This window comes from Diabrotica virgifera, chromosome 4 (genome assembly GCF_917563875.1).
Source record: "Diabrotica virgifera virgifera chromosome 4, PGI_DIABVI_V3a".
NCBI lineage: Eukaryota > Metazoa > Arthropoda > Insecta > Coleoptera > Chrysomelidae > Diabrotica > Diabrotica virgifera.
The window spans coordinates 91,768,524-91,794,027 of record NC_065446.1 but is presented as its reverse complement, the minus strand read 5'-3'; the positions used below and the strand labels follow the sequence as shown (position 1 = coordinate 91,794,027).

The 25,504-nt window shown below is 35.3% G+C and overlaps 1 protein-coding gene across 1 annotated transcript in view; it reads right to left on the bottom strand.

Annotated features, from left to right (window-relative positions):
- LOC114327238 (ATP-binding cassette sub-family D member 3) overlaps positions 1–25,504 on the bottom strand; it is a 172,537-nt gene that overhangs the window by 8,029 nt on the left and 139,004 nt on the right. The window contains exons 4-5 of the mRNA XM_028275783.2: positions 24,284–24,580; positions 5,296–5,958 (exon numbers count right to left, since the gene is read on the bottom strand). Of these exons, the coding sequence (XP_028131584.1) occupies positions 5,296–5,958; positions 24,284–24,580 (960 nt within the window). The remainder of the gene's footprint in view (positions 1–5,295; positions 5,959–24,283; positions 24,581–25,504) is intronic.

Here is a 25,504-nt window from a genome sequence, read left to right as displayed (position 1 = left end):
TGACGTTTCACCTATATAAAATTGTTCGCATTCACAAGGTATTTTATAAATACAATTCTTTGTTCTTTCTTGTTCACTGTTAGGTTTAGTTTTAGATAGAATAGATCTCAATGTGTTTGTTGTTTTGAATGTTGTTGATATGTTGAATTTATTTCCTATTGTTTTAAGTTTCTCGGATAGTCCTTTTACATATGGTATTGATATTTTCCTCGTATTATTTCTTGTGAATGTTGTAGGATCCCGTTCTAAGTTGTTCTGTTCCATTCGATCCAATCTTGACAATTCCTTATTTATAAACGATATGGGATAATCATTTTTTAATAAAACTGTTAACAATTGTTTTTCTTCTAAAAATGAATTTTCGTTAGAATTGGATCGAATGGAACAGAACAACTTAGAACGGGATCCTACAACATTCACAAGAAATAATACGAGGAAAATATCAATACCATATGTAAAAGGGCTATCCGAGAAACTTAAAACAATAGGAAATAAATTCAACATATCAACAACATTCAAAACAACAAACACATTGAGATCTATTCTATCTAAAACTAAACCTAACAGTGAACAAGAAAGAACAAAGAATTGTATTTATAAAATACCTTGTGAATGCGAACAATTTTATATAGGTGAAACGTCAAGACCATTAGACGTTAGAGTAAATGAACATCAGTCTTATATAAAAAATAGAGAATTTGATAGATCTCAAATATGTCAACACGCATGGGATAATGAACATAGAGTTCAGTGGAGAGATTCAAGTATAGTCCTAAAAGAAGCAGATAGTAAAAAGAGAAAAATCAAAGAAGCGGCTCTAATTATGCTAAATGAAACCAATTGTGTCGCAAATTCCTCGGTAGAATGCAGTAGGATGTGGTTACCCATACTAAAGGAGGAAGTCAATAGAAAGAAAATACCACAATTAGTAAATCAGTAACATATCGAGTTAGTACATAATTAGTATTTTAGTATTATTTAAAATTTAAAATATCAAGTCAAAATTTGATATTAGTTTTGAGAGTAAACTAAATGTAAACCCAAATACTTGCGATGTCGGGATAGTATCACGAGGTTTTTCCTGGTTTTCCCTCGTGATTTACTATGGAATCTCTAACGCGAGAATTTCAGTACCACCGTTGCATTTGGTTGTCTTTTTAAAGACAGATCACATGCTATGATTTTTTGTGGCGGCTATTCTTGAGTTGGGATTGATTTCATGTAATCGAATTAACTATCTTTTAGTAAAGTCGTCCCAGGAACGCAACTCATCAATATTGGCAATATCATTTTTAAAGTCGTCTACTTTACAGTGTATAATACGTGTCTGAATTGCCGATATAAATGAGTCAGATTAAATAAATTATTAGAAGAATTTTTTACTAAGCAACAACATTTTTGTTTATTTAATATTATTTTGTATTTTGACAACCACACCCGACTTGGGCGTCGAAACGTTAATAAAATCATTTTTAGGTAAAATTGTGGCTTATTTTCCATTTGAATATACTTGATTATAAAAATGCCACAAGAAAATAGCTTCAGAACAACATTAATTTTAGAAAGAACAAAAAGAATACCAAAAATTAAAAAAAAGGATATGACTTTGTCAGGATTCGAACCCTAGCCGAATGCTCTACCGATCAGCTAGCACCGCTTTCGTATTCAGTCGATCATTTCTACATTAATTGAAAATAAATATTTTCAATAATACTTATTAGGAGGAAGACAAATCCACAGACATAAAAATTATAATAAATATATTTACTAAAAACACTAATAATATTCTTTTCACGCACACCTTATTTGCGCTACATAACTTAAAAGATGTAGCGACTAATACCATACTGTCGGTGTGCGCATGCGCCAGGGAATGTAAAAATTCACCCTCGTGCCTAAAGAAGTATAACTTCAAAAGATCCTTTCGGGCTACATCACAGAACGTTTTCGAAATGACAATTCCATCATCAATGCTGCTTACATGGTTGAGTCACTAAACATATCTGGGTAGAAACCCTTTAAATGGTGTAAAGTTACATTGTTATAGTTTATTTGCGGATTTTTGCGTCAGTAATAAAGTCTGCTCCATAAGTTTGTAGGGGCGAAACACATTGGTTATAAACCTTTCTTTTGAGACAAATGGAACCTGAACTTTTTAGCATTTGGCTTAGTTTGCCAAATGCTGCCCACGTCAGGCATATTCGCCTCTGTCTTTCATGCCTTTGATTGTCCCTGATTATTTTGATCTGGTGTTCCAGATAAGTGTAGGTGTCTGTTTGTTGAATGGTATTATTGTCAATAGTTATATTCCGCTTATTACGAGATTTGTCGTATGTTTATTTTTAATCCGGCTCTTGCAGACAGAGTTTTAAGCGAATGTATCATATAAACTGTATCTTGTAAGTTGTCTGCGTTTAATACAACTTCATTTGCAAACATCAGATGATTTCCTCTTTCTCCATCTAATGTCCATACCTTGCCATTGAGTGTTTTTAAAAATGTTGACTCTAGAGCTGCAATATTGTATCCTTGTCTTATTCCTCGATCTAAGCTGAATTTTTAGGTGTCTCCGTGTCGTCCTATACTGGATGTAGCGTACTCATATATGTTTTTGATTAGTGACGTACACCTGTAATATATTCTGCTTTGCTTTAGTGCTTCCAGTACTGTTCCAAACTCCACACAATCAAAAGCTTTCTTGTAATAGACAAATATAAGGACCAGTGGTATTTTGTACGACGCACTTTTCAATAAATATCTTTATGGTATGCCAACGGTCGTTTGTGCCATGTACTGCCCTGAAGCATGCATGCTCTTTGTGGTGATAGTCTTTTGGAATCGTACTCACATGTAACTATTTATTAAACAGTTCGCTTACTGATTTTACAGGAGTAGAATTTCTACTCCTGCTTTTATTGCCTCAATAACGAGTCTTCTTCATTGAATCGCCTCTCCAAATGGTTCTGCATTTCCCTTAAAGCTGCTCTTACTTCAGACTATGGGTCTATTGAATAAAAAGAAGTGTTTGCTTTTACTTCCTCGTATTTAAGTATTTACTTAATAGTAATTGACTAAAGCATTAAAGAAATGACTTTATTCAATTAGTATTAAGTAAATACTTAAATAATTGTAAGTAAAAGCAAATACTTCTTTTTATTCAATAGACCCACTGTAATGGTTAAAAATACTTGAGATCCCTGATTTATAAGAGTCCTTACTTGTGTCGGGAAATTGTCTTGTAGCCTTGGACTGATATAGAGGTATTTATAAAACTCTCTAGTTATTTTCAGAATATTGTATTGTATTGAGTATTGTACATTACTTTTTTACTTTGTGTGAGTTCTCTTTTCATTACCTTTAAACCTTTGTTCTCTTCTTAGCCCGATCAAAGAACAATCTGACCCAAAAAAAAATAAAGGAAAGATGAAAATTTGGGAATAGGTAGTTGAAATTGTCTATTATTATATAAGAAAAAGTTTACAAAATTCTACATCCCCTCCATTTTACAAAAATGGAGGGGAATGCCCCCCTCTTGAAAGTAAAAAAAAATACATTCAAATAAGACCGGAATTGGATAAAATGACTAATTCTAAACAACTTTTGTTCTATAGAGTTTTTCACTAAGTCAATACTTTTCGAGTTATTTGCGAGTGAATATGTTCATGTTTAACAAAATAAAACATGTTTTTGAACGGTTTTTTCGGAGATAAATCAAAAAGTAAGTATTTTAGCGAGAAAAATATTCTTAGCAAAAAATGGTGTATACATGAGGTCTGTAAACCCAGTAGAAGCAGAGTTGCAGCTAATGAAAAGTAGGTTCTTCTTCGTCTAATTCCAAATCGAATATTTCAATGTTAAATAACCCAAATACGAACCACTTTTCGGGGAAAATTCATTTTAATTTTTTTAAAGTGTCTAAAAAAAGGTTTATTTTTGTTTTTTAAAAAAACTTGTAACATTAAAAGTACGTGAGTTAGGCTCAAAATACTGTTGGTCCCTTTTATTTTTTGGTAAAAAAATCACGAAAATCACCCCCTAATTAGCATCACAAATAAAATTTATCATTACCACTTCACAAGTTACTTTATCTATGTATTATTTATATGATCTGTAAGTTTCATCGGTTCAAAGTGCTTCTTTTTGAAAAAGATGTAGTTAAAATGGCTTGAGCGAGTAACTAATGACGAGTTTAGGCAAATTTGGAACAGCCCTAGCATAACCAATTTTTGTATAACAAGAAAACAAAAAATCAAAAATATTCAGAAAAGCAAAAGGTACATTTTATTACTCTTTGAGATTTTTGGTATTACTAATAATTTTTAAGTTAATTCCATAAACAATTCCGATTTTTTTCAAAGTAAAAGAAAATGTTTTATTTTAAACCCCATTTTTTTTCTTCAAAACTGAGCACTTTAAACCAATGAAACTTATAGATAATATAAATAATACATAAATAAAGTAACTTGTGAAGCGATAACGATTAATTTTATTTGAGAAGCTAATTAGGGGGTGATTTTCCCCATTTTTTTACCAAAAAATAAAAGGGACCAACAATATTTTGAGCGTAACTCACTTACTTTTAATATTAGAAGTTTTTTTTTTAACAAAAATAAACCTTTTTTTAAACACTTTAAAAAAGTTGTAATGAATTTTCCCAGAAAAGTGCTCCGTTTTTTGGTTATTTCACATTGAAATATCCGATTTGGAATTTGACTACCTACTTTTCATTAGCTGCAACTCTGCTTTTAGTGTGTCTGCACACCTCACGTATACGCCATTTTTTTAAAATTTTTATAAGCTATATTTTTACTGTATATTTATACAATATTTTTTCGCTAAAATACTTACTTTTAGAGTTATCTCCGAAAAAACCGTCCAAAAACATGTTTTTTTTTTGTTAAAAATGATTATAATATTCACTAGCAAATAACTCGAAAAGTATTGACTTTGTAAAAAAACTATAGAACGAAAGTTGCTTAGAATTATTATTTTAAACGTATTTTTTTTCACCCCGAGACATTTTTTTTACCTCGTATTTTCCAATTTTTGTAAAATGGAGGGGATGTAGAATTGTAAACTTTTTCTTATACAATAATAGACAATTTCAACTACCTATTCCCAAATTTTCATCCTTCCTTTATTTTTTTGGAGGTTTTCGTAAAACTTTGTGTTCCTTTATCGGGCGATCTACTGATTGAGTAATTACAGTAATATTATAATAAGTATCAAACTGTAAGTTAAATTTGACGTTACCATAGCTATAATTATTGTTTAATCGTTATTTCAAATACATACCTGGCCATAGCTATCCTTTGCTTCTCTCCACCACTCAAAACATCTAACCAGTCCGCTACAGCATCTAGACCACCCTCTCTTTCCAAAATGTATCCGAGTTGCACCCTTTGCAAATACTCCTCCAACTTGGCATCTGTCGTTCCTCTTCGCGCTGCTTCTGCCCCAGAATGCGGGTATGTCAGTTGATCCCTGAGGCATCCTAACGTCATGTACGGTCTCTGTGGGATATAGAATAATTTCCCCCTAGGTGGTTTCGTGAGCTCACCACCGAACAGAGGCCAAAGCTCTCCTAAAATTCTAAACAAGGAAGACTTTCCGGCCCCATTGGGACCACATACCAACACATTCATGCCGGAGTTAATTTCAAAAGTGATTTCGTTAATGAGAACGTCTCCATTGGGGGTTATTAAAGGAACTTTGTGGAATTTAATGATGTTGTTTCTGAAAATTAATTTTCCGCCGTTGATCTGTAAAGATTCTGATCCGGAAACCATTGTTCGTTGGTATTTTCCAGAGTTAAGTTCACTCAACACTGTCTTTAATTGTGTAACTCTAGCTGTGAAACCTGCTAGGCGGGTTAGATCCCTTCCTGCTAGGACCAATCGACCAATTGCTTCGGCTAACTTTACTAACATCCTACCGTACGTGTAATACAATCTTGATCTGTGGAAAGAAAATATATTAATTATTGGATAATTCTGACAATAAGAGTATACAGTACGTTTAGTTTTAAATTAGATATACAACCTATACATGGCAACACTGCGCGCCGCACAGTGTGTCGATGAGCCTAGCTAGTAGGGTGGTTCGAAAAAAAATTTTTGTTTTATTTCAGATCGCTATAGTGCGCAAAAGTTGCCATTGGTATAGACTTGAAAAAAACACTAATTATTATTTTTTTATTAATTTGTCTTCCGGTCGCGCAATGCCATCGAAGTTAGCAAAAAATTTTCATATTTTTTTTTAACAGGCCAGATGGTTTTAATTGCGTTCCTATACCATGAATTAACTACTAAAAGTATGTAAAATCAATATGTATAAATGCACTTATTATACATTTGTTTCATATCTTCCGGTCGCGCAACATAATGCAAAATGAGTAAAATTAGTAGTTTTTGCAAAATTTCAATGTTTGACTGTTAAGTACAATTTAATCATACGACTTTTAGAGATGCTATAGTTTAATTCAATTACAATAATATAATATTTAAAATCCAAGCAAATAAGATAAATTTTGATATTCAAGTGGAATTCGGTCGCGCAGCTTCGTCAAAAATAGCAGACTACCGAGAGGCGAGGCGAAAGTGACGAATGCCAGCGAAGCTCGCTCAGACACAAATAGAGATACATGTGGGAAGACTTCTACAATGGAGTATTTGTCTTCTCCATTAGAACGAACTTCCCTTCCGCCACCTTTTCCAACACTTAGATGGAAATACAACAGGCACAATAGGATATCCGGACCGATTGGAAAGGCCCTACATGATTGTGAAAGACTACCAGCTGTTGTTGATTTTAATCTTATCGATTGTGAGATTCAAAAAGTTGAAAAGCATATTCATAGCAAGGGCCGATTGTACTTGCTTGAGATATCAGAAGTCGTCAAGTTAGGACATTGTTCAGAAGACTTTGTAGTACGTAATCCTGGCCCAATGTCACAGTTGACATCGCTGAGCGGTGCAATAATGTGGTTCTAATATAGCCGTCTCTGGAACTGTGTCCACACACTTTACTTGAAGCTTCGGTCACTAGCTTAACGCATCTTTCAACTGCCTGTGTATGTCATGGGAAAGTATCTATACTCATAACAGGCTTGAAGTCATTGCTCACATACTGTTTTATCTCTTCATTAGTCAATGTTCCTTTCAGTGGAGGGGAGTCAGTGTACTGGTGTTCCATTTGATAATTTCGTAATACTATTTAGCTTCAAAGTTTAAGTTTGGTTGTTTAAAGATTCTGATAGAGTCACTTTCAGATATTGCTTGCTTTTCCTTCATGATACGCCTAAAGCCCAGCTCTCGGATATGGTTTCTTTCATCAGTTACCATAGCCCAAAGTAAATTTTCTGGATGGACAAAGTAAGCATTCCGTTGTAAAACGGGATCAGGAAGAAGCTCTTCTGGTAAGTACCTTGAAGATTCAATGATTTGGCTCATTCATGTCTAGGCCCATCTGTGAATTTGTGGTTTATTTTTGTGGAAAACCACATAGGCATATTATAACATTTGAGAATGAATGTGACAATCTCTCTCCGATTTTCAGAAGGGTTGAACACGCTGATGTAGAAACGCAAAATTTGGTTTGCAGTAGTAAGCCATCTTGAATGTGACGTTGGGCTAGGATCACGTACCCATTACAAAGTCTTCTGAACAATGTCCTGACTTGATGACTTCTGATATCTCAAGCAAGTACAATTATTGGTGCTTGCTAAGAATACGCTTGTCAAATTTTGGAATCTCATAATCAATAGGATTAAAATCAATAAGTGGTAGTCTTTCACAATTAGGTAGGGCCTTTCCAATTGGTCCGGTCCGGAATATCCTATCGGGCCTGTTGTATTGTTACGCGATTGACTCTACTATTTTATTGTTTATGTTTTTAGGCACTAAGTTTAATTTAATTGACTTTATTTATTTTTAATAACTTACACTTAAAGAAATAAAGAACACTGAATTTATATCCTTTAATAACACTAATTTACAAACTTAACATTAAAATACTACATTATTTTTATTCGTTACAAAATAACCACGGCTTTATTAAAGATTACACTAAAACAACAATTTATCTAAATGTCTAATATGTACAATTTACATTTACATTTATTTCGCGTCCGAACATCGAAAAATGTTACTCGACCGACGACTACAAATTTATAACTGCCTCTAATTTCAAAAATGTCTCTTTATATAGTTATAAAAATTATTCTACTGATTTCCAGAAAAAATCGAAAGATATGTATTATTTACAAAGCAATAAAAAAAAGGTGTATTCGGTGATTCTTCTAGATATGCCGATACGTAAATAGCTGTCTCGCCGACGAACAGGGTTTCAGACACTTCGGCGCCAGAGAGTTCTGGCGTTGACAGGACCGGCCTGGGACCGTGACATTGCCCCCTCCTCAAAAGATGGTTCCTCCTGGAACCTTGTCGGGACTGGAACTGGATGCTGGTATCTGCAACTGGACCCTCTTTTACAACTCCCAGTTGTATAAAAGTGACAGGGGACGGTCTTCTCTCCGCACCAGTAACTATGCGGATTGCAACAGACTAACACCTGGACCTCGGTGTCTTGGAAAATTTCTTCTACCATATTTCGGATAACTCTCCAGTCTAATTGGCTGCATTCTAACTTTGGCATGGCTAACTTTTGCACGTCGGACTCCCAACACGTGCTCTCTCAATTGAATTAATGCATCCCATACATCGTGGTAGGTAGGTTGGTCATGGACAGTGTCTTTCGTTACCAGATAGAATAGGTAACGTGATGCATCTTGGAGTTTCAATGCTTTGCCAGGAGCTGGCAGTTGGCATTGAAGTTCTGCAACTCGACCAAACTTCATTCGGAAGGCGGATGCCAACCCTCGTGCGTCTTTGATACTGGCCGGGATGGTATGGGCCAGTGAATAGTCATCGGGAAGTGCGAGAAAATCTCGCTTTTCTTCAGTGGTAACACCATGTCTTGCTTTACCGGTACCTCCGTAGGCACCCATGAACTCTTCAAAGGTAAGGTCAGGTATTTCTCGAACTTGGTTGACTTCCGCTTCTTCATCTACGTCGTGGTCTCTCTCGTACGGCGCCAACCGGTTATGGTGGACTATCATCGGCTTTCCCCTAGGAATCTTGCTTATTCGGTAGATAACGTCATTGATTTTCTTGACAATGAGGTACGGACCTTCCCAGAACTGCTGCAACTTGGAAGAGCAGCCTGTTCGCTTCTTTGGATTATAAAGCCAGACTTTGTCGTTCTCCTTGAAACATCCCTTTTCAGCTTGGGTATCGTATCGTTTCTTCATTCGGTCGCTAGCGATCTGAAGATTAGAACGGACCAACTCATGTATATCGTCCATTCTTCTTCGTAATTCATTCACGTAATCCTCACCAGCAACATCTTCTCCAGGTCGACATCCAAACTCTAGATCACAGGGTAGACGCATCTCACGTCCAAATAGGACTTTTGCTGGTGTTTGGCCAGTTGATTCATTAACAGCAGATCTATAGGCCATTGCGAAGAACGGAAGGTACTGGTCCCAGTCTCGTTGATGATTGGACACCATCTTTGTCAAATACTTGCCGACTGTCCTATTCATACGCTCCACCATTCCATCCGATTGCGGGTGATAGGCCGTGGTTCTTGTCTTCTTCATGCCTAGTTTTCACAGATTCCTTGAAATAGATCGCTCTCAAAGTTCCTTCCTTGGTCACTATGGATCTCCAGAGGTACTCCAAATAGACTGATGCAGTCTTTGATTAACACATCTGCAATAGTGGCGGCCTTCTGGTCTGGAATTGCGTAGATCTCCACCCACTTCGTGAAGTAATCCATTACCACCAACATGTATTTGCATCCATTGTCACTTTCTGGAAATGGCCCGGCAATATCCAAAGCTATTCTTTCAAACGGACTTCCAACATTGTACTGTCTCATAGGAGCCTTTCTTTTCCGGTAGGGTCCGTTACTTGTAGCACAGGTAGTACATTTCTTACACCAGTCCTTCACATCGTCGGAACTATTCATCCAATAAAATCGTTCCCGAATTCTCTGAAGGGTCTTCTTTACACCAAAATGCCCTCCCGATGGACTGTCGTGTAACTGACGAAGTACTTCGGCTACTCTGCTCTTTGGAATCACCAACTGTGTTCTCCTCACTGAACCATCATCATTTTCTATTACTCGTTTAAGCAAGCTGTCTTCCAAGATAAATGAGTCCCACTTGGCCCAATACGTCTTAACTACTGAGCCTAGGCTTGATATTTCTTGCCAAGATGGTCGACGATTTTCTTCTTTCCATTTTCGAATCTTCTGTAAAACTGGATCTTTTTCTTGTTCTTCCTTGATCTTGGTAGGCGTCCACTCGTCGTTGACCACTGTTGTTCTTAGTACTGCTGCTTCCTTTGACTCTGTTTTGTTGCAATGGGAACATTCTGCTGGACACGGTCTTCTAGATAGAGAATCAGCGTTCCTGTGGCTAACTCCGGCCCGATGCTCGATCGTGAAATCATATTCTTGAAGTCGTTCAATCCATCTGGCTATCTGACCCTCTGGATTCTTAAACTGCATTAACCATTTAAGGGCGGCATGGTCGGTTCGGATTAGAAACTTCCTTCCATAGAGGTATTGATAGAAGTGTTCTACTGATTTCACTACTGCCAGAAGTTCTCTTCTCGTGACGCAATAATTTCGTTCAGGTTTTGAAAGCACTTTACTAAAATATCCAAGGACTCGTTCCTGTCCTTCTTGAATCTGCGACAGCACTCCTCCAATTCCCACATTACTTGCATCCGTATCTAAGATGAACTCTCCTTCTGGCAGTGGATACCCTAATATTGGCGCTGTAATTAAATGCCTCTTCAAAGTTTCAAAGGCTGTTTGGCAGTCTCTATCCCAGCAATAATCCCTTGCTTCCTCTGTAAGTCGCGTTAATGGCTTAGCGATATCTGCAAACTTCTTAATGAATCTCCGGTAGTAAGTACATAGTCCCAGAAAACTTCTCACTTGATGTTTATCAGTTGGTTCCGGCCATTCCTTAATGGAATCGATTTTTCCTTTGTCCACGGCCACTCCTTCTTTGCTGACTATATGACCTAAATAATTGACTTTACTTTGAAATAACTGGCATTTCTTGGGATTTAACATTAACTGGGCAGCTTTAAGTCGATTAAAAACGTCTTCTAAATTCTTCAGGTGGTCTTCAAACGTCTCTCCCAAAACGATTATGTCGTCTAAATACACCAGGCACGTTTTCCAAGATAACCCTCTCAACACATTTTCCATCAGCCTCTCAAATGTCGCAGGAGCATTACAGAGTCCAAACGGCATAACGTTGAATTCCCATAATCCAGATCCTGTCGTAAAGGCCGTCTTCTCTTTGTCCACTGGATCCATTTCTACCTGCCAATATCCAGAATTCAAGTCCAACGTAGAAAACAATTTACTTCCAGCTAATGTGTCCAACGTGTCGTCGATCCGAGGCAGAGGATAACTATCTTTCTTGGTAACATTTTTCAACAAACGGTAGTCCACAGAACCTCGTAGTTCCATCTTTCTTCTTGACCAGGACCACCGGAGAGATCCATGGGCTCGTAGAACTTTCTATCACCCCGTCTTTCTTCATTTCTTGAACAACCCTTTCAGCTTCCTCTCTCTTCGCCTGTGGTAATCGTCGAGCTGATTGACGAATTGGCCTAGCGGTACCAGTGTCAATTTTATGTTTGACAACTGTCGTTCTTCCTGTCTTTCCTCCTTTCGGTACGAATATGTCACGATATTGCCTAAGAAATTCCCTTAATTTCCTTTTTTCCATTTGATTCAGAGATTGGCCTGCAACTGCAACCATTTGGTCGAACTTGTCGTTGGAATTATCTGATGTTGTCGTCTGACGGATTATGGACGTCACGGGTACACAAGTTCCTACTTTTGTCTCCTTCTTGATGGTCACCGGGTAGTCATTGACATTAATCAATCTCACGGGAATTTCTTTAGCAGAAGTAACCAATTCCTTTCCAATTATGATCCCTCGGCCAACCTCCTCGTCGTGGTTCCATGGCTCCATCATAACAGGTGTTCCTTCTTCTACAATTCCCTGTAGCCGCGCTACGATGATCGTTTCACTCCTCGCAGGCACAACTGTATCTTCTCTAATAGCTGCTAGCATAGTGCTGTCATCATGTGGATGAAGAAATACCTCCTCGTTGCCAACTTTGATTACCCTGTTCTTAAAATCCAATTGAAATCCACGCAAATTCATTACGTCCATTCCTAATATAACATCTTCTTCGATGTCTGCAACTATGACAGTATGGACGAACTTTTCTGCTCCAATCCCCAATTGTATCTGGATTTCTCCGTGGATGTTGGCATTTTCACCTGTGGCAGTCCGCAGTCGCAACCTCGTTGGTAAGAGTTTCTTACGACTGTTTATAACTGACGGTCGTATAATGGTCCTGGTCGCTCCGGTATCCACCAACAATGTATACTTTTTACCATTTATTTCTCCATCTACATATACATTATTTTCACGACATTTCAAAGAAGCTATTAGTATTAGATGGTCTTTAGAGGAGTTCTGAGTCGAGGCTGCCCCCCTAGGGTCTGTGCGTTTTCTTATTTCCTGCTGGTGAGTTTCTTGATTTGCGTTCTTTCTTAAACTCCGTGCGTACCCCTTTTCACCACAATTGCAGCAATTATTCATGGTCTTCGTTTTCTTCGATGTAAAGCCTTTCACCATATTTACCAGCTGGTCAAGTTTGTCTTCATCCTCTTCCTCTTTCACGGTCCTAACTTTACTGTACCCGCCAGAGGCCTGGGTAGCTGATTCGTATTCGAGGGCGGCAGACAAGACATCGACCAGCGTCTTGTGACGAGCTAACCGCAGTGCTCTTTGCATTTCATGATCACGAAGGCCATCAATGAATGTTTGAACAGCCAACTTTTCCATCATGTCTTCGGGAGCTGTTGGATATGCATACCGTACTAACCTGGCAATATCGACCTCGTATTCTTGAAGAGCTTCATCTTTCTTTTGTCGTCGATTTTTAAGCCGCGCCTGATAGACATATTCCAAATGTTCCTGCCCATAGCGCATGTTTAGTCTCTTCATAAGTTGTTCATAATCATTAGTTTCCTCTACTGCTATGGTCTCAAGTACATCTAAAGCCTCTCCTCGAAGAGCAATAACCAGGTTTACAGCTTTGTCTTTTTCAGACCATCCGTTCGCTCTTGCACCTGCTTCGAACTGTTTCACATAACTGTTCCAGGAAGACTTTCCGTCAAAATTTGGCACCTTAACACGAGCAAGACTCACACTCCCTTCAACTATCGACTGTGGCTCCAATTTGTATTTGGTTTCATCATCTTTAATATCTGTTAAGATGGGTTCCACCACTTTGTCCACTTTTTCAGTTTCCTCCAGTTTCTTTTCTATTTCCTTGATCTTTTCTTCAAAAGTAGATTTTATGGACGATATCTTGTCGTCAAAATCCGAAGTGACTTTAGAGATCTTGTCAGTCATCTTGCTTTTAAGGGATGAAATATCACCCGAAACTTTCAAAATATCACTAGAAACTATATGTTCTAACGATGTAATATCTGTCGAGACTTTGTTCTCTAACGATGTAATGTCTGTCGAAACTTTCAAAACATCCGAGGAAACTTGGGAGATTTCACTAGAAACTTTGCTCTCTAACGACGTAATGTCTGTCGAAACTTTCAAAACGTCCGAGGAAACTTGGGAGATTTCACTAGAAACTTTGCTCTCTAACGATGTAATGTCTGTAGAAACTTTCAAAACATCCGAGGAAACTTGGGAGATTTCACTAGAAACTTTGCTCTCTAACGATGTTATTGACGAAATTAAAGCAGCATGCTTGTCTTCAAACACGTAAGTTTCTGGATCATGACCCTCTTCTTTTAGTGCGTTCTTCAGACGTTCAACTAGATCAGCCTTTTTGCCAGTAGAACTCAGGTCCCTTTCTTCCAATTCAAGTCTCAGGCCTGCAATTTTTAGCTTACATAAGGTAGACATGATCACACACTTTATTTATTACGATTTATATTAATTTATTTTTAAAGGTTCCACACTGTATTTAAACCGAAAATTTACGTTGATATTTATTTCAAGTATCCTCACTTCTGCACCATTTTGTTACGCGATTGACTCTACTATTTTATTGTTTATGTTTTTAGGCACTAAGTTTAATTTAATTGACTTTATTTATTTTTAATAACTTACACTTAAAGAAATAAAGAACACTGAATTTATATCCTTTAATAACACTAATTTACAAACTTAACATTAAAATACTACATTATTTTTATTCGTTACAAAATAACCACGGCTTTATTAAAGATTACACTAAAACAACAATTTATCTAAATGTCTAATATGGACAATTTACATTTACATTTATTTCGCGTCCGAACATCGAAAAATGTTACTCGACCGACGACTACAAATTTATAACTGCCTCTAATTTCAAAAATGTCTCTTTATATAGTTATAAAAATTATTCTACTGATTTCCAGAAAAAATCGAAAGATATGTATTATTTACAAAGCAATAAAAAAAAAGGTGTATTCGGTGATTCTTCTAGATATGCCGATACGTAAATAGCTGTCTCGCCGACGAACAGGGTTTCAGACACTTCGGCGCCAGAGAGTTCTGGCGTTGACAGGACCGGCCTGGGACCGTGACAGTATTTTCATCTAAGTGTTGTAAAAGGTAGTGGAATGGCAGTTCGTTGTAATAGAGAAGACAAATATTCCATTGTAGAGGTATTTCTACATGTATCTTTATTAATTTGAGGCTGCGCGCGCTTCGCTGGCATTCGTCACTTTCGCCTCGCCTCTCGGTAGTCTGCTATTTTTGACGAAGCTGCGCGACCGAATTCCACTTGAATAACAAAATTTATCTTATATGCTTGGATTTTAAATATATTATTGTAATTGAATTAAACTATAGCATCTCTAAAAGTCGTATGATTAAATTGTACCAAACAGTCAAACTTTGAAATTTTGCAAAAACTACTAATTTTACTCATTTTGTATTATGTTGCGCAACCGGAAGATATGAAACAAATGTATAATAAGTGCATTTATATTGATTTTACATACTTTTAGTAGTTAATTCATGGCATAGGAACGCAATTAAAACCATCTGGCCTGTTTAAAAAAAATATGAAAAATTAAATATTTCACAATTTTTGCTAACTTCGATGGCATTGCGCGACCGGAAGACAAATTAATAAAAAAATAATAATTAGTGTTTTTTTCAAGTCTATACCAATGGCAACTTTTGCGCACTATAGCGATCTGAAATAAAAAAAAGTTTTTTTCGAACCACCCTACTAGCTAGGTGGACAAGTCATATTCAAAATTAAAAGAAATACATGCTACTCTAATATTTTTTTATGTCTAACACATCCCATCGTTGAGTAATAGAGCCCAAAAGTACGTATTCTCATTGTAATAGAATAAATCAGTTGAATTTGGTACATCATTTCGATCACACGAAATTACTGTTTTCCTTAATTTTTAAAGATTAATTGTTGAATATGGCTAGTGGTTATGCTGGTAAGTGCTCATTTTTTCTAATCCAATAAATCTATCTAATAATCAAACAATATTAAAAAAAGATTTTATGATGAACGAAGGAAATTTTCTTCGTTTTGAAACTTTTGAAGGGTGGCAATTACTTGTACCCTTTTGTACCCGGTCTAAATTTTCAATATATCATAGCTGCACCTTACCCATTAATAATAATACTTATTATAACCTGCACACGCTTGCACATCATTCTTTTTTTAGTAATAGCGTCCAAAGGTACGTATTTTTATTGTAATAGAATAAATCAGTTGAGTTCCGTTCATCATTTTTTCACAAGAAATTTAAGTTTTCCTTAATTTATACAGATTAATGGTTGAAAATGGATAATATTTGTGCTGATTTTTTTTAGTTTATTAAATGTATCTGATAAACAATCAATATTAAAAAACCTTTGTATGATGAACGAATGAATTTCCTTCGTTTTGAAACTTTCAAATGATGGCAATGATTTGGAGCCTTTTGTACCAGGGCTAAATTTGCTATATGTAATATCTGCACCTTTTCCACTAATAATAAGACTTATTATAACCAAAACACTCGAGCACAACATTTTTTTTGTTGAGATTTGAAAATTTCTGTCTTGAATGCAGAGAACTTTTTCTTAGCCATAAGAGCCATTTCATGGTACTGAAAGCCACTGTACATAAAATACTTATACATAGTATGGAAGTAATCAAATCAGCAATAGTTCCACTTGGACCGCTTTCAAAAGAAGCTTAAGAAGCAAGGAATAAAGATTGCCGCAAGTTCCGGGAGAAATACACCAGAGACTGTTCACGTCACGTATGCCACGACTACAGATTTACTTTCAATGTTGATCATAACATCTGATCCACTGACAAATCTTCTTCTTCTTCTTCTTCGTCTAGCCATTCACGTCCACATCTGAACATAAGCCTCTTCAAGTCTTCCTTTCCATTGTTTTTTGTTGTACGCTACTTGTAGCCAATTTTTCCCGGCAGTTCGTTTCAGATCATCTGTCCATCTCATAGGAGGTCTGCCTCTGGGTCTTTTGTGTTCGTATGGTCTCCAGGTTAGAATTGTTCTGTGCCATTTGTTAAGATCGCTCCTAGCTACATGTCCAGCGTATTCCCATTTCAATTTTAGTGATTTTTGTACCACATCGGTGACTTTGGATTTCTGTCTTATCCATGTGTTTGTTTTTCTGTCCTTAAGTGATATGCCAAGCATTGCTCTTTCCATCGCGTGTTGAGTGACTCTGAGTATGTTCATATTCTTTTTTGTGATTGTCCATGTTTGTGCCCCATATGTTAATATCGGAATAATGCATGCATCAAAAACTTTAGATCTAAGATGTAGTTGAATTTGCTGATTTCTGAGTATATAGTTCAGTTTGTCGAATGCTGCCCATGCTAACTTTCTTCTTCTTTTTATTTCTTCCGTTTGAATTTCCCTATTTAGTACTATTTTTTGTCCTAAGTATATATATATTCTTCAACTTTTTCTATAACTTTGTTGTTTATTATTGTCATCGTTTCTTCGGAGTGCATGACTTTTGTTTTGTTTAAATTCATTTTCAGTCCTATTTTAGAAGATTCTGTGTGTAGTTCTGAAAGCATGGTTTGCAGTTCTTGTAGGTCAGTAGCTATCAGGATTATGTCATCCGCAAATCGTAGATTACTGAGATAGCGGCCATTGATGTTTATTCCCTTATATTTCCAATTTAGATTTTTAAAAACGTCCTCCAAAACTAAGGTGAACAGTTTGGGTGATAGAGTGTCTCCCTGTTTGACTCCCCTGTTTAATGGTACAGGGTTCGTGTATTCATTTTCATTTAGGTAGTATGTAGCTGTAGCTTGGTTCATAGTTTCTTTTATTAAGTTAATATATCTGCTGTCTATTCTACAATTTTGCATTGCGTTTATTACGGCCGTGAGTTCTATAGTGTCGAAAGCTTTTTCGTATTCTACAAATGCTATAAAAACTGGAAACTTGTATTCGTTACATTTTTCTATTAATATTTTTGTGGTTAACAGGTCATCGGAAGTTGAATAGCCTTTTCTAAAACCTGCCTGTTCATATGGTTGGTATTCATCTAATTTTCTTGTTCGTCGGGTAGTTATGACTTTGGTGAGTATTTTAAATAGGTGTGACAATAGACTGATGGGCCTGTAGTTTTCCAACTTTCGATTATCACCTTTCTTGTATAATAAGATTACTTTAGAGTTGTTCCAGCTCTTAGGGACTTTGCCCTGGTGTAAACAACTGTCTATAAGCTTAGTTACAATTGCAATGAGTTCCTTACCTCCTTCTAAAATCATATCTGTAGTAATACTATCTTCTCCTGCAGCTTTATTTCTCTTCATGTTTCCCAATGCTGTAGTTACCTCTGAAATTGTTACTTTTGGCATTATTTCCGATCCAACATTTTTTATTATTTTCCGTGCTGGTCTCATTTCATCGTCTTGTTGATGTGTTCTGTAGAGTTCCGTGTAAAATTCTTCTATTCGTTTCAGTATGTTTTCTCATTGTTGTGATTTCATTTTCGTCTTTTCCCATTAATGATATTATCTGACGTCGTCCTAGTGTCGGTCTGAGGCATTTCATACTCTTATTTTTTTCAATAGTTGTTGTTATTAATTTTTCTTCTTCTTTTCTTTTTTGTTTTCTGATTCCTTTTCTAATCTGCCTATTAAGTTCTCTATATTCTGCGGTTCCCTTTTTGTTAGATTTATTTAAGATCTTCCTTTTTTCTATTTGTTGTAATATTTCTTTATCTAATTCATTGTGTGTTGTTTTTGGTTTTTTCAGTTGCAGAATGCTTTTGTTCACTGTTTCGGTTATAAGGTTATTCAAATCATCAATATCATTGGAGTTTATCTGCTGCATGTTAACTTGATTTAATGCATGCATTATCTTTTTATTAAATTCACTATTTTTTATTTCTTCAGATGTCCATTTGTATCGTTTTTCATTTATTCTTTTTCTTTCTAGTTTTTTGTTTATTACTAGTTTTGTTCTTATTAGTCTATGGTCGCTTCCTAGGTCAAACTGATTTAATACCGATACGTCTTTTACTAGGTTTCTATTTTTCGTTAAGATATAATCTATTTCATTCTTTGTCTTTTTATCGGGGCTCATCCATGTCCATTTTCTGCTTGGTTTTTTATTGAAAAAGGAGTACATGTTATGTTCATTCATGAAATTGAGAAGCATATCTCCTCTATCGTTTCTTTGCCCGTAGCCATAATTGCCAATTAAATGTTCATAATCTTCTTCTTTTTTGCCCAATTTAGCATTAAAATCTCCTAATAGTATTTCGTAGTTTGCTTTATTTGTTTCTATAGCTGTTCTTATTTCATCATAAAATATTTCTACTTCTTCTTCATCGTGGACAAACTTCTTCTTTCACTGACAAATAGTGTCAGAGAAATTCTAAACAAAAAAGCTGGTCAATTGTACCCCGAGGTTTTAAAATTGATTATAGCTCCTACAGTAGAGTCTAAACCTCTGTCAAATCTACTTCAAAATCAGACGAATACGTATTTATATATTTATGTATTTGTATTTATAATGTATTAAATATAGAAAAACTTTTGTTTTTAATTTTTTTATTTATTTTCTAGGCTTTTAGACCTCTCTGATTCAGTTTTTAACTAATAAAAATTATTTATTTTATTATCAAATTATATTATTGCTCGATACAAATGTAAATATGATAAAAAATAATTTTGTCCACCTACACACACCGGCAAAATTAGCCGAACACGTTAAAAATGGGACATGTTTGATGTCTCGTATTTCATAAACCAGTGGTCCGATTTGAGTGATTCTTTTAGTATGTTATTCTTTTAGCATTATTATTTAAGAATACCGGTGTAATAATATTGTTGCTAGACAGGTAAATGTCATTTTATACCGGGTGTAACAAGCATACTGTGTTTTTTTCTTAAAGTTCGGAACACCCTGTGGAATATACCAGCATATATAAAATATTAAAATTAAAACTCGATTGTAGAATTATGCTTTCTTAACATTTTCTTTTTTGATTCATTTGCATATGTTGGAAAATAAAAAAGTTATGTGCTTTAAGAACTAACCATGTTTTTTATCAATAAATCCTCATAGTAGGGGAGAAAAGTATTCTAAATTTGCAATTACCCGAGCGTTCTTGAAACCTGCAGTGGATTGTGAATAGGTCTGGATCCCGCGTATGAAAAAAAAGTTGATTAATAGCAAGCTGAAAATTTGTTAATAGATTAAGGGTGTCTAGTCCGACAAACTTTGATATATGGGAACACTGGAACAGGGGAAGTTTTAATTGTGGAACGGGTTAAAAATTTGGAACGGTCAGACCACGAAAACGGCACATGTATTTTGTCCGACAGAACAGATTTAAACTCTCCGAACAGAGATTAAACTCTCATGCAAAAATCAGACTGCTATTTATCACCAAATAAGCGTTTTAATAAGTGGAACATGTAGAATATGTCAAATGACAGGAATTATGACAGGTGATAAATAGCAGTCTGATTTTTGCACGAGAGTTTAATCTCTGTTCGGAGAGTTTAAGTCTGTTCTGTCGGACAAAATAAATATGCCGTTTTCGTGGTCTGACCGTTCCAAATTTTTAACCTGTTCCACAATTAAAACTGCCCCTGTTCCAGTGTTCCCATATATCAGAGTTTATCCAACTAGACACCCTTAAGCTATTAACAAATTTTCAGCTTGCTATTAATCAACTTTTTTTTCATACGCGGGATCCAGACCTAGAAGAGTGGGTGCTACAACCAAAAAAAGTTAAGTTAAGTTTTTTATAAAGTGTGGGACTCTCCATTTTTCAATTTAATTTTCCATTTCCACCAATCGTTTTTCCGATTTTAGCGCCATTTATCCATAATAGGAAAAAATATTGCGAATAAAAGTTGCTTATTTTTACGTCAAGGATCCAAATCTGCAATAAAAATTGGGGGCTCCTATTTAATATTTTAATGTAACCCCCCACTCCACCTCCGTGCGGGGTCGCGTTTGGTGCCATTCGGTAGATTTTTGAAAAATATTGAATAGGTGTATTTTGCAGTTTTACGATCTGATGTTCATTTCGCAAATTATCGCAGGGTTCGTATTTATAATTTTTAATTTACCCCCACCCCTCTCCGTGTGGTGTCATGAGCCCCCACGGAGGTGGGGTGGGGGATTTAATTTAAAATCTTAAATAGGAGCCCCCAATTTTTATTGCAGATTTGGATCTTTACGTAAAAATAAGCAACTTGTATTCGACTTTTATTCGAATTATGGATAGATAGCGCTATAATCGGAGAAAAATGATTGTTTCAAATGGAAAATTAAATTAAAAAATGAAAAGTCCCCCACTTTATGGAAAACTTAACTTAACCTCTTTCGGATTTTAGCACATACTCTTCATAGCGCTCGAGTAATTGCAAATTTAGTATACTTTCCTCCCCTACTATGAGGATTTATTGATGAAAAACATGGATAGATGTTAACGCACATAACTTTTTTATTATCTCACATAAGTAAATGAATCGAAAAGTAAAATGTTAAGCAAGCCTAAGTCTACAATCGAGCATTAATTCTAATACTTTTCATATGCTAGAATATTCCACAGGGTGTTCCAAACTTTAAGAAAAAAACACAGTATGATTGGTACACCCGGTATAAAATGGTATTTACCTGTCTAGCAACAATATTATTACAACGATATTCTTAAATAATAAGGCTATAACATATTAAAAAAATCACTCAAATCGGACCACTGGTTTATGAAATACGAGATATCAAACATGTCCCATTTTTAACGTGTTCGGCTAATTTTGCCGGTGTGTGTAGCTTGTTCTAATCGACACACTGTGCGCCGTCGAATACCAGACGGTCCCCAGTTCCCACGCTAATGCACCTAATTCTTGCCGATTCTAACTCTGTCGCTCCGCCCCTGTCATTCGTCATGCTGTGTTTGTTTAAATACATAACAGCGTATGTTTTTAAGCAATGTTGCCGATTTTAGCGATTCCTTCAGTCGCCTATATCTAATCCAAAACTAAACGTACTGTATGATCAATACATATGGACGCCTGATAATTACTAATTTATACTCATGAATGCTTGGTTTGTCAGCCAAAACGTAGACTGTGTACTTAAAAGTCTCAAATGGATCGAGAAGATAATAACATTAGATAGAATTCATTGTATAAGCAAATGAGTCATTTAAAAACTGTATAAAATCAATCAAGAGCTACCCAGATTGATATTCGATCAGACCATAATCTACTTTGCTTTATAATTAGTGTTAGGCGTAGTGTTAGAAAAGTGTTCATTTCTTTCAATTCTTCCGTGTCCATGCTATTCGAAGCATCCTTCTGTAACACCACATTTCAAATGACTGTAGCTGATTCATATGTTCTTGTTGCAGTGTCCTGCTTTACATGGAGACATAATAGATCCCTGCCTAACTCCTTTCCTGATGTCAATTTCTGAACTGCGTTCGTTATCTATTACAACATTACATCTTTGATTTCAGTAAAGATTTCATATTATTCTTAAGTCTCTTTTGTCTCTGTTTTGTGTTTTTAGAATTTGGACTAATTTGTCGTATCTCTCTTTGTCAAATGCTTTTTCAAAATCAACGTAACAAAAATGCACATCGCCATTTATATCCATGCATCTTTGAGCTATCACATTAAAACCAAATATCGCCTCTGTTTCCTAGTCCGTTTCTGTTACTCAAACTGACTAGCATCTATTCCTTAGTCCTTCTTCCAGTATTTTAATTATACGGCCATGTATTATTTTCAAGAATAATTTGGGAATATTTGAATTGTTCTGTATCCACTGCAGTATTTAGCGTTTGTATTTTAGGGATAGCACAAAAGGTGGAGAGTAACTATTGTGGTATATGTTTTGTTTTATATATTGTGTTAAACAAGTCTTCAAGATTTAGTCTGAATCAACTGCTTTGGCATTTTTGCTGGTTTTTCGTGCCATTTTAATTTCCTTTTTTAATACATTTAAAACCGCACCATCTTCTACTTCTACTTCCATCTGAAGTTTGTTCTTCTATCTTTTGTTCTATTATCTGAAGAACTCATTGATATATTCTGTCCTCTTTTATTTTTCGTTGATATTCAACACTAGTTTCCCATTTGTATGTTTCAGTTATTCAGGTTTTCTTTTTCTATTGATGTGAGTTAATTCTTTAATTATTTTTGTGTGTGGTAAAACTATCATGTTTTTTATGGTATTCTTCTATTTCTGCTTAATTCCTCTTTCGCTTGCTTAATTTTGTATTTTATTTGTGTATCCACTTTTTTGTACATCTGATTATCTTTGTCTGTATGTTGACGTCTTTCTTCCATTAAATCTAAAATTTCCTCTGTCATCTATTGTTTCTTTTTGCATCCGGTTGGCGTCAGCGCATCTATTTCTGTCTTACTTAACAACCATTTGGTATTTTTGCAGAACTTTTTCTGTAACATTCATTAATCGATTATTGATTTCATTTCTCATTTGTCTTATGAGTGAGTTTCTTAATTTACTTGTATCGATTTGTGCATCTGTTATTCTTAGATTTATTATTTTCATTACTACTATCGGTTTACAGCGTTCTCCGACGTCTTCCGACTCCTAACCGCCATTCTTCTCTGTTTAACCATTAGTAGACCTGGAGGGGTTTCTCTTTCCTCTAGTTCTTTTTCAATTCCCTTACTCCAGCTTCTTCTCCGCCTCCCTCTTTTCCTTCTCCCTAGTAGTGTCCACGTCAAAATCTGTTAGGGATCCAGTCATCTGACATTCTCTGTGTATGGCCGTACCATATTTATTATTTTCATTTTGAGCCTAATTTTGGTCACTACTAGGTTGTGATCGGCCACATCTACTACATCTTTATTACTAGATACACAATATACTATTGAATAGGGAACTTTGGAAACTTAGGAAAATTTTAAATTCGAAAAAAAAATGGTATAAATCACAACAGAACATAATTTAGAACCTGTATCAAAAATAAAAAAGTTTTGTTTGTCTTTCGTTTGACCCCTAAAGACGACTAAAAATTCAACTTATACCAGCCACCCCAAAACGCGTCGTGACGTCACGGGGTTGTATGTTTACATTCTACACCAATTGTATATATAATTTTAAATTAGACATTATAAACGTCAGTAGAAAATACAGTTATGTGACGTTACAAATGTTTTTTATCGTTTGAACTATTCATAGAAAATTTGTACTTTTACAAAATGGTTTTATTTTCAATAATAAACCTTCTTTCCTTTACTTCAAAAACTGTATCAAACTGCAATCTCAACAAACTGGTATATTTTATTACAATGACATATGATAAATGTCATTAGAATATAAATATTTTTCCTTTATTCCCCGACGACGCTCTGGCTAAATACCCAAGTAGGTGGAGGCCAATAAACTAAAGACGAAGAAGAATATACGTAAATATAACCATAAACTGAACCACATAGGTAAACTCTGTGACGTCACGGGTCGTTTGAACTATTTTAAGATAAAGAAGACTTTAAATTTGTACTTCTAAGTTATTATGAGTTTTTGAAGCGTGAAATTTTGGAAATCTCATTTTTTATACAAAACTGAGCATTATTATGTAATAAAAAAAATGTGCAAGTTCCCTATTAAATACGTTTGCAAGACTAATTTAAAAAATCTTTGATCTTACCTTTCGTTTGTTCCAAGAAGCCTAAAGCTGTGTCCACTTGTCATAAATGGCAACGACACGACCCAAAATCCTACTACTCCGGCAAAATATTTAGCAACAATGTTGTCCACGACGCCCATTGCGACTCTAAACCTTAAGAACTTCCTTAAGTGATTTAAAAGCTTGTTGTAACTGGCCATGAGAGTTGCCTTTTCTCTAGAGTTACCGTTGTAGAAGGCTACTTCTTCTGAATGGGTGATTAGACGTGAATTGATATGCCGAAATTCACCTTCTAATTTTTGTTCTCCCGCTGTTAATCTGAAAAATGACAGAAAACATTACAATTCGACAGAAATGCTATACAAAAATGATGAAAAACTTACAAAGTAAAAACTTGGACCATGTTTTATTAAAAACTTTTAAAACCCCATCTAAATAGATTACAAAAATTCCAGAAAGTTTTCGGTCTCATCAGACCATCATCAGTGAAACATTCTACTCGTAGTTGAAACTAGCCCACTTTCATGTTTATAAAAACTTTATTGTTACATGATTTTGATGTAATAATTAAATTTTGAAACAACACTAGGTCGATGTGAATAGATTAACTTAAAGGGCAACATGGATTTCCCTGTTCGAAAAACGTAAGGTACTTATCTCTTTGAGTGATACCGACTGCCTATCAGTCAGTCTGTCATAATTGTAATCTCAATTATGGCGTTAGAAATTAAAAAAGAGTGTGTGTACTTTGTAAGCACGTAAGAAGTTATACTGCTATAAATAAATATTATATTTTAAAGAGTTTATTTGTATTTTATTTAAATATTAAACTAATTTTAATGGGTCAACCCCAATTCCTCAACTGTCATCAACACGCCTAACTTCACGCGCAAGAGATGTCTAACTTCACGCGATACGAGAATTATTTGAGCGTACCCCGTAATTTTTTGAGCATTATAAAGTGAGTACAAAGACATACATAATTTTTTTTTTGTAGTTCCATTTAAATACCTTGGAATAATTTTAAATAAGAAGGGGACACAAGAAGACGAAATTGGAAATAGGATAAAAGCAGCCACAAGAACATATCATTCGCTGTATAAAAACTTCTTAAATAAAAAAGAAATAACAAGGAAAACCAAAATGATAATATTTAAAACAATTTACGTACTTATCACTACATATGGAGCAATGGAGCAGAGAATTGGGTATTGAACAACAAACAAGAAAATAGATTGCAAG